Source organism: Carassius carassius, chromosome 35, assembly GCF_963082965.1.
Source record: "Carassius carassius chromosome 35, fCarCar2.1, whole genome shotgun sequence".
NCBI lineage: Eukaryota > Metazoa > Chordata > Actinopteri > Cypriniformes > Cyprinidae > Carassius > Carassius carassius.
In genome coordinates this window covers 17,151,275-17,161,342 of record NC_081789.1, presented here as the reverse complement: position 1 = coordinate 17,161,342, position 10,068 = coordinate 17,151,275, and the positions used below count along the sequence as shown (strand labels likewise).

The 10,068-nt window shown below is 42.5% G+C and overlaps 1 protein-coding gene across 1 annotated transcript; it reads right to left on the bottom strand.

Moving 5' to 3' along the window:
* Window positions 1–365: 365 nt before the first annotated feature.
* Window positions 366–10,062, bottom strand: LOC132116068 (basic helix-loop-helix domain-containing protein USF3). Its single transcript, XM_059524638.1, has 7 exons — window positions 9,895–10,062; window positions 9,133–9,221; window positions 8,966–9,030; window positions 8,405–8,436; window positions 8,200–8,282; window positions 7,993–8,089; window positions 366–7,804 (listed from the first exon to the last, which is right to left on the bottom strand). The coding sequence occupies exons 3-7, from the start codon at window positions 9,010–9,012 to the stop codon at window positions 966–968; spliced, it is 7,098 nt and encodes a 2,365-aa protein (XP_059380621.1). The 5' UTR covers window positions 9,013–9,030; window positions 9,133–9,221; window positions 9,895–10,062; the 3' UTR covers window positions 366–965.
* Window positions 10,063–10,068: the final 6 nt, after the last annotated feature.

Here is a 10,068-nt window from a genome sequence, read left to right as displayed (position 1 = left end):
TTGCATTTTTGATTTCCAATAAACTTACCTGAGCCACTTTTTTACTTTTAACCAGCTGGTCTCAAGGTCATGATCCTCTTAAATTCACAGAAGTAGAATAACCAGCAGAATAACCACTGCTGTAGTTCAGATTAATTAAATGGCTTAAGTGGCTCACGTGTCCAGGGACCTACAGTAAATAGGACTGTACCATATTTTTTTTTTTTTTTTTTTGCAAAAAGTGCTTCCCTAAGTAATAAAGAACAAAATATTTGAAAGGTACTGACATCTGGTCGATTTAACATGATAAAACAAGCAATCTGAGAAAAAAAGTACCATGTGCCCTCCGAATCAACAAGTCACAAAATTAGAAATAAAAACTTCAATTTAGATTAGATAGAAACTTTAATAACTTTTTTTTTTTTTTTACAAATATCTACAGACCACAAATCAATTTTCATAAATAAGTTCTTCTGGAATGCTATTCTGCATGAGAAACATTTTACAGATGGAAAAATATTTTAAAACCTTTGAAAACCAACTGATTCATTTCAAAACAGCTCTGATATATCTACTGTAAAATTAAATGCATAATAATAACTTCTTTTTGCTTTAACATTTCATTACTGTTGCTACAAATTAAAAGAACATACAGACAAAATTTTCTATTAAACAATGTGAGCGGTTATAAAGAAAAATAAGTTATACATCATGTAGAACCATGACAGCCCAAACTAACAGCCAACATAGCAAAAGAAACCAACCAAAGGCTAACAGATGTAATGCAATATTTTCATAATTCCAGAGTGATGTAATGCAATATTTCCATAGTTCCAGAGTGATCCTGACATGGGAGCTGAGATCGTTGCACACATATTTGCTTTTGAAGAATTAAAAGTCTTTATAACAAGGCCATTGCCTACTAAATCTATTCATAGGTGAAGGCAAATAAATTCTGTGGCTAGTGATGAAAATCCCTTCAAAACCTAAACAGCAGAAGTCCCATCATGACCCAGGATATGACTGATGTTGTGGGCTGGGCGATTAGATTGTTTATTTGAGTCTGAGGAAGTAGTGTTGGCAAGTGACAATAAAGGTGACATTGGCATAGAGGAGCCATCCGGAGGCATTGCTGTGGCAATTTCAGGAAACAAAGAGGTCAGGTTAAAGTTGGATAAATGAGGTGTGATGCCTGAAGAGTTTGCAATTGGCATTGGGGTTATATCTGTGAGAAGTGGGAAGCTAGCCTGCGCAAAACCTACAGGTCGAGGGGGAGAAAGAATAGATCCAAAGCGGTTACTGAGTGGTGCACTGCCACTCTTGTCAGTGCTTGGACTTGTAAACATCTGGTTTGAGAAATACTGTAAAGGAATCTCACTTGGAAGGCTAGGATGAGCTGCAGGGGAATATGAAGGATAAAATGAAGGTAAAGTGTTCTGAGGTTCCACAGGAAGGAGGGCTGGGGTGCGAGAGGCACTCGTCTGTGTGACTGGTGGAATGAAGGATGCATTGGCATTGATAGGAGGTGGTGGGTTCATGCCTCCTTCAGCAATGAAAGGAAAGCCAAAGTTCTGCGTGAGATCAGACACGGCACAGCGATCAGACACTAAATTGTTGTCACTGCTGACCTGTGCACCATCTGCCATGAAACGCACAATGCTACTTCGTCTAGCTTCACTTCCTGTTTGTGTACGGCCAAGGATCACTCCTCCACCTGATGGAAGGGGCAAAGAATTTTCTGGTTCAAAAGGATTCCCAGGTCTCAAGTTGCCAGACCGTGGTCGTTCTCCTGGACGCATCTTTGTGCTTTGTGGATCTGGTGGACCAATATGATGGGGGCGTTGACTAACAGACAGTGACCTCGTTGAGCCTTGAGTACGTCCTGTGTCTGAACTGCTGTGTGGCGTTGGGGGATGGGGTGGACCTGTTCTCACAGGTGTACCATGCAAATTTGCACTGACCTGAGAAATATGGCCTTTGTTGTTGTCCCCTAGACGTATGGGAGCAGCTTTCTGTCCAGGGTGCAAATTGGGACTTGAAGATTTAGCCTGAAGTTCTCCAACAGTGGCCCCAGGAACGCAGTTGTATTCTATACTCCCTGGGGTACAGCCTTGGGCTGTCCTTTGGTGCCCATTTTGTTCAGGGATATGAGATGCCAAAAGGCTTTGCATAAAACTCTGGTGGCAGCCCTCCTGTTCTCTGGTCAATCCTGCTCCAATGTGCACACCTTGTGCAACAGGATGTGGACCCGAGTATGTTCCACGTGAACGGCCATCCCCTGTAGGCCCTGCACCCATTCTAAATCCTGTTTGTGGCTGTGGACCTCTCTGGATTTGAGGTACAGATTTGCTGGACATGTCACCACTTCTAGACACTTGCACTTCAAAGTTACTTAGCTGATGGCCACTAACCAGAGCCTTGAAAGGTCCACAATCTGGTATTCTTTGGGTGTCTGTGTTATTGGCATGGTCAGGTGGTAACCTGCTCTGAGAATTATGAGTAATGTTACCTTTACCACGTGATGAATCTACATAGCCTCGCAATTCTGACTGGTCCTGTGCGTTGCTTCGAGGTGCTTGTAGGTGCACACCCATACGTTGTTCACCAGTAGCAGGGGTCTTGCCTATCAGAGCCTCTGCTGAGTAGCTAGAGAGGCGGTGACGCTCCTGGCGTGATGAAGTGCAAGCAAGATCCGAAGAATGCGGAACAGAATTACTAGCCTGAGAGGTCATCTGCTGCTGTTCCATTGAACGAGACCCCATTAGTCTTTGCATAGCCCCATGATCCTGTCCAGATGAACGTTCTGGCTGACCCAAGTGATTGTTTTGATGTGCTCTCTGACCTGCCTGTTGGGCCTCACAGTTTTTGTCCTGTCTAGCCCCAAAGTGCTGCTGCTGCTGAATCTGCTGCTGAAGATGCTGATGACGTGAATGTGAATTTGGTCGTGGCATTTGTTGCTGTTGTTGGTGTGACTGTTGCTGCTGTTGAATCTGTTGTGCTTTTTGCTGCTGCTGTTGTGATTGCTGCTGCTGATGGTGCTGTTGTTGTTGCTGATGTTGCTGGGATTGTTGTGGATGCTGCTGTTGCTGTTGTTGGTGTTGCTGAGGAGGCTGCTGTTGCTGATGCTGCACGCCACTCTTTTCCAAATGATGTTGTTTCTGCAAACCAACATTTGGTCCAGACTGCCCACCACGTACTACTCCTCTCTTTTTTTGCACATGCTGGTCTTGCAGCAGGTTTCTCTGATGAATACTGTGGATCTGAGATTCTGGTTGTGTCAGGTGATGGTGAAGCTGGTAAAGGTGTCTTTGTTCTTGTTGTTGTTGATGTTTGAGGTAGGGGTTTCCAACTAAGTTCTGCCCAGATTGCGGTGCATTATGTTGTGTGTGTCCTTGCTGCAGGTGCCCCACACTTGGCTGAGTTTGTTCATGTGTTAGAACCTGAGCAGAGCAGTGTCCATCAGTAGGGCGAAGCACAGTGCTCATGAAAGTATTACCAGAAAACAGTGCCCCAACACCATCAGAGTGATTTCTTGGCATAACTGCAGAAGTACTTGAGGGCATCTGACTAACCATCATTTGCACATGATCTGCAGCCTTGATGTCCACTCTTGCAACATTCCCTGCTGGGCACAGTTTTGAACGCTTATTTGGAAGTATAAGGTCATCTTGGGCAGACCTTTTTGGCATATCCTTCTGATGATGTTCCATTCCAATACCAACATGGGTCCGCATCAGAGCATTCTTTAAAGGTGCATATTCATTAGGTTGAGAACAGGTTGGAGGAACTTGTGAGGAAGACTGAGTCACCATGACAGCAGCACCTCCTGACGATGGAACAGAAACCTGCTGTGCAAGATTGGGTGATCCTGGATATGGTTGGTTAGAACTTGGTCTGATGAGATTATTAACATTAAGGCTTGTGACAACACTAGGCTGAGGCTGTGAGTAAGCTATGCTCTGTGGAAGTCTGATGCCAGAAGTACTGCTGGCTAAAGGCTCAACTGGAGGAACTCGAGCAGAGACCTGAGATGGTGTTTCTGACACAGGTAAATCAGCCTGCTTTGTCAGTTTAACCTGCTGGTCAGTCACACTATCCTTGTTAGAAGGGACAGGCTGCATTTTTGGAAGGTCCCATCCTGTGGCAGCAGTACTTGTTGGGTTGTCAACACTGCAACCTGAAGTTCTCTTTCCTGGACTGTCCTGTTCAAATATGGCTCTTGCAGCCATTGCTAATATTTCTGCCTGCTCAGAAGTGAAGGTAAATGCACCAAATGTACTTGAAGAGGCATTGATGTTGTGGCCTGCTGGAAGCAATGATGCAACAGAAAACCCTCTGCCACCTGAACCTCCTGCAAGAGGCGAATCAGTCTGTCTATTGGTTACCAGTGAAGGATCAAATGAATCATTTTCCAATGTACATACTTGTGGAGGAACTGTCTCTTTTTGAACAAAAGCACCCATTTCTGTCACACCCTTTTCCGTGGCACCATCAGATTGTCCATCCTTCCCAGTTTGTGTGTTCCTATTTGAATCAGGCCGTTTGAAGTCTGCACAATTCCCTTGGTTACTGGTTGTCATGGACATATTCATTGTGGGTGGTCGTTGTAGGGACTTGAAAGGATCCGACATCCTAGAAGTTTCTGGAATCTGAAGAGGCTGTGTTGACATAGAAGCATCTGAGCCAGGAGTTGAAGTTGAGGGCATAATAAATGATGTCGGATTTTGAGAAGAGTTGACTGACTCTTGTGTTTCCGAAATGGCCTGACTTGCCATGATGGAAACCACTGGACCACCCTCTGTTGAATTAGCACTGACACCTAATTGTTGATTTGGTGTGGATATATCACTTGCAAATGGAGGCTGACCAAGGTCTGAATTAACAGATTTACCTTTTGAATTGCTTTGGGCAGAGTTTACAGTGATCAGCGGAGGGGAACTCTCTGTAAAACTGGGTCTTGATTCTGTTGATCTGCTTTCGCTACTGGTGCAAACATTACTGCTACTCACCTTATTCTGCTCAGTAGTTTCACTACAAAATGTCACACTGGATGAAGAGTTAACATGAACTTTTGATGAGGCAACTGACAAAGTTACAGCAGTATCTACAGAGCTACACTGTGACGAGAGGCCAATGCTAACCGCTGAACAATTAAGCTGGGGACCAATATCTGGAGTAAAGATTTCTTTACTCAAGCTGCCACAATTTGTAGAAACAACCTTGTTACCCTGAGTAGAACTTACAGTACTGATACTACTAACTGTTACATTGTTATGCAAGTGGTCATCAGATTTTGCTTTAGTCTTTGAAACTTTTCCACCAGCCAGTGTTGGCTTGGCAATGGATCCATTTACTGAAGGCGTGACAGAACTGTCTGCTGATTTTTCACTCGAGAAACTGACACTAATGACTGCAGAACTACTGCATGTGGAACTAACACTGTTTGGGACAGATCCTCTCTGCGTGTTAACATCCTGAGTAACCGTCTCTTTATTTAAAGAACTAACCAAATCAACACCTTTTTCTGCAGTGGATAACTCAGAACATGGATCATTTGCAACAAATGCCTTACTCTTGACAGCAATTCTACGCAAACTTCGCCCAGGTTTAGGTTCCTTTCGTTTCACCAGTTTGGTTCTCCTAACTGAGTTTTGTCTGGTTTGATTTCCAGAAGTGCCACAACCTTTCTTTGGCAGAATTTTAACTGCACTGCCAGCAGCAGCTGAGGGCACAGGTACAGAGGAGGAAATAACAGTTTCAGTAGAAGTGCTGACTTCTGAACCACATGTCGGAAGAGGTTGCACAGTGGTGTATGAAGGTGGAGCAATGGAGTATATCTGAACATTGCTTTGACTTGAGACCTTTGAAATGTTCTGACTAAGACTAGTTAGAGCACCTAAACAATTCATGGCAACATTGGAGTTGGGTTCCTCACAGGCGGGCTGAAGTATCTGAGTTACACTTTGACCAGATTGAGAGTTTCCCTTATCTGGTGACTTTGCCGGCTGCAGAACATAAACTTGTCCATTCACAGTTATAGTCTGAGGTGCTTGTGCTTGCAATTGGGTCGAGGGCCGTGGAAGAATATGTACCAACTGCTTTGTACCAGCTGCCTGCATGCTAGCTGTACAGGTAGTGTTTGAAGTGGTCATTTGACTGGATAATGTTGGGGTTGCAGTTGACACAATGGCAGTGTGATGACTCTGTGGCGCAGGGGTCAAAGTAGGTGCCTGAATTATGACAATGTGCTGGCAGGGTGTCTGACTAGTGACATCCTCCCTGAGAACCTGTGGTGCTGGACACGAGCCTCCCTGTTGCAGAATAACAACATGTGAGTTACTTGGAGGAGAGGAGGTCACAGCAACTGGTGTTTCCTCAGAATTCAACTGCAATAACTGCATTGTCTGTAACACTGGCAGTGTGGCAGCTTGTGGCTGAGGCACAAGGGCAGGCTGGGTTGGTGGATTTATGATTGGCTGAGTTTGAGGCACCACACTGAGATGCAGTTGAGGCACAACGGCAGACTGGGCTTGGGGCACCATTGTAGGTTGAGAATGAGGCTGGCATGGCAGAGCAGGCTGAACTGGAGTTTTAGGTTGTAGGGTGGGGTTGCAGGTGGTCATCAGAGCGGAGCTGAGTTGAGGCTTTGGTAATAATGCAGGTTGTGCCCGAACAGATGAGTGTGTATGGGTTAACTGTTCTGTCTGTGTTTCAACAGGCTGATGGACCACTACGGCTTGGGATACAACGGCTGGCACTGATAGAATTGAAGACTGTTGTGGTACTGCTCTCTGAGGGCATGGTACAACTGCTGAATATATCTGAGGAGGTCTTGGCCCAGATGGCTGAACAGGAATGCATGTTGGTGCTGGGGCTTGCAGTTGCACAGGAGTCTGTGGTTGCAAATGGATAGAAGCAGGCTCCTCAATGTGTTTGGTCCCAGTTGAACATACAAAAAGTTGCTGAGGATTATGTGAAATGCTGGCACTATCTGTGACAAGCGCCCGAGACACAGGTTGCACTGTATTTCCTGCAAGCTGTAGTGTTGTCCATGTAGTCTGAGTACTACTAGTTGCACTGGTTCTAAGAAGGGTAGAGCTTGCTGGTAATATAGTGCTAACAGACTGAATTTCAGTGGATGGAGCAACAGGAACCACTGAGTTACTGATCACAACTTGAGGCAGTGAAGACAGGCTAAGCATATGGTGAAGTGGGGTGGTTGGACAGGTAACAGGAGTGAGACTGGGGATTGGGTTTTCTGTTTGACGTTGTGGAGGGACTGGGGTGCTGACAACAGGCTGGGGACATACACCTTGAAGAGTAATATAATTAGTAGGAGGGTTTAATCTCGGAGTAGCAGGTGCCAGAGGAGAATACTGTTCCAAGACTGTAAGACATGGCTTTGACACAGCAGGAATAAGAGTTGCTACAGGTATGTGGGACGATGCAGAGGAGACTACAACATTATTTACTGGTGCTCCGTTTGTAATACCAACAGACTGGCCCGTACCCAATGTTATATCATATGCAGGTTGGACTGTTACAGCATTTGCTGGTTGATTATCAAGATGAGAAACTGGATTTGGGGGAATTGGGACTTTGCTTGTAGGACAGGAACTGTTGCCATTGGAGTAGACAATTATTCCCTTTGACATCAAGTGAGTTGGAGTGACTTTGGCTACTTTTGCACAGCGCTGCTTCCCTTTCCAGTGTATAGTGGGGTCATCCAGGAAATTGATGCCATTAGCTTTGAGGAGTTCAATATAATGAGCACTTTCCTTGCGCAGGTCTTCAAGCTGGTGCCGTAAGCGCTTTATCTCTTCCGCTGCAGAAACATATTTAACACAGAAGTCAAAATGTATGACTGCACATAAGCTTACAAAGAATGCATTGCCAGGCATTTAATTAAGTACTTATCTTAATAAACCCACATCCCAGTATGGAAAATGTTCATGGATCACATGTTAATGCACAAGTTATACATTTAATTGCTGTAATTAAGTCATGGCTCACCTTGGACTTTGTCTCCTCCATTAAGCAGCATTTCATCATTTTGTTGCTTTAGCGCAGTGATGTAACGAAAGGCCTCTCCCAGAATCATATTTTTACTCTATAAGATAAGTCAAAATATTACAAAGTGAAACCTCTGTAGAAACAACAACAACAAAAAAAACAGCACTTTTAAAACTGTTCTTAGTTTTAGTTCCATTACACATTTACCTGTTTCAAGGCCTGAGAGCAAGGCAAAAGTTCTCCAATCCGATTTATACCAGCATTGATTTTCTCTTTACGATGTCTTTCCACTGATGTATGAGAAAAATAAGAAACAACATGAATATTTTTTTTAATAAGTAATATTTTTTATTTTATATTAAAATGAGATTTAAAATCAGTTCGACTCATTTTTACCACAATGTTTTCTCACCTGCATTATGGATCTCCTTGTTTTTCTTCCGCCTAACATTTCACAGAAAATTATTAAATGATAAACAACGTGAGCACATAAGTAAATAAAAAAAAAACTGTAACATCAGAACAATGCTACCTAACTAATTAAAGGGCATTCTAACTCATAAGTATAAATGCATATACACATATTTAAAGCAAAGATTTATAAATATAAAATTTTAATACTTTCCGATGGAGTCAATTTGTTAACATTAATGCATTAGGTATGACGAAATAACAATAACAAAGTATATTTATTCAAGTATATGTTCATTTATACATTTGTTCAGGGTCATGTTCTTTCATAATGCATTTACTAGCACAAATTTATACAACAATAACTTTGAATAATAAATGTTAAAAAGTGTAGTTTATTGTTACCTATTGCATTTACTGCATTAAAATAATTAAATTACAGAACATACAAAACCATATATTAAAGTGTCAGCCATAAAAAAAATAATAATAATAATTCACTGGGTTCAATCAGAACTGCCATGACATTCAATATATGCTTTAAGCAGGAACTGATCGGTACCGTGGCAGTTTTGGATTATTTGTTTGATTCTGTACTATCTCCGGCATCCTGGCACACTTTACAGCCTGTTAATACCAAAACACATTGACAAAATCTTATTTGAAAATAATGCAACTCAAAATATATGTAAGCGGTTATGTTGTGGTTAGGGGTAAATGCAAAATTACCTTCCAACACCAAGCATGCAGCTATCATGTGTGTGAGCTTAACAATGTTGAAGACCATAGATCCATGCACGTCTATGCTCCATAAAAAACTGGAAAAAAGAAAAAGGGAAATAATTGCAGTTGACATACATGACATCATTTTACGTCAAAGATTATCACAGGTTTGTGAGAAAATGTTATTGTCTGCTTGTCTTCTATATTCTGCACAGATTGTTATTGACACTGTGCTTTGACATGAAGGAAGCCTTGAAGATTAAATGAGATTGTATTTACTTGCAAGTCCTCAAAACAATAACTAGGTATCAAACTGTAAAGTCAGGGGTTAGGAACATAAAATAAATACAGATTCCACCTAACTGAGCTTATTTAATAAATCAAAATTCATATGCACGTAAATACAGTACAAGAAAGCCAATTTGACTCATCTGTCACCACTAGCATGTAAAGCTCTTTAATGCAGAACTGGCTAACAGACTTAGCTTATTAGCTTTGAAACCTAAACTATATCTGTGTCGATTTCTGAGCCTGAATAGAGAAAAATAAATACAACACAGGCTGAGGAGAACTGACTGTACACATATTAAAGTACAGCTCTGTAGTTGTTTGCATTTGTATGCCCTTAAGGTACAAAGATGGTTTGAGTGGTTAACTGGCAGTGAGCTAACACGACAGCGAACACATTACCATGATTTACGATTACTAACTGCATCACTTATCTTTACCACCATATGTCAGCCGGTCTGTCACTTAAGAATGACCTACCGACTGCTTGTCCATCCTTTGAGCTGATGATATCCCCGTCAAAACTTTGTTGATCCTGAACAATTCACCTCATCTCCGACCTAGCATAAAACTGCCAGTCACAAAACAGAGGCGGGACTTCCGTTCGGTCCAATCACAGAGAAGACGAATGAGATTGTATCCAATCAGATCACG

Coding starts and splice junctions, on each gene's coding strand:
- LOC132116068 (XM_059524638.1), bottom strand. CDS start 9,012: ATGCCGGAGATAGTACAGAATCAAACAAATAATCCAAAACTGCCACG. Junction 8,090..8,199: donor GCTCTCAGGCCTTGAAACAG/GTAAATGTGTAA, acceptor CTTATCTTATAG/AGTAAAAATATGATTCTGGG. Junction 7,805..7,992: donor TGGAGGAGACAAAGTCCAAG/GTGAGCCATGAC, acceptor ATGTTTCTGCAG/CGGAAGAGATAAAGCGCTTA.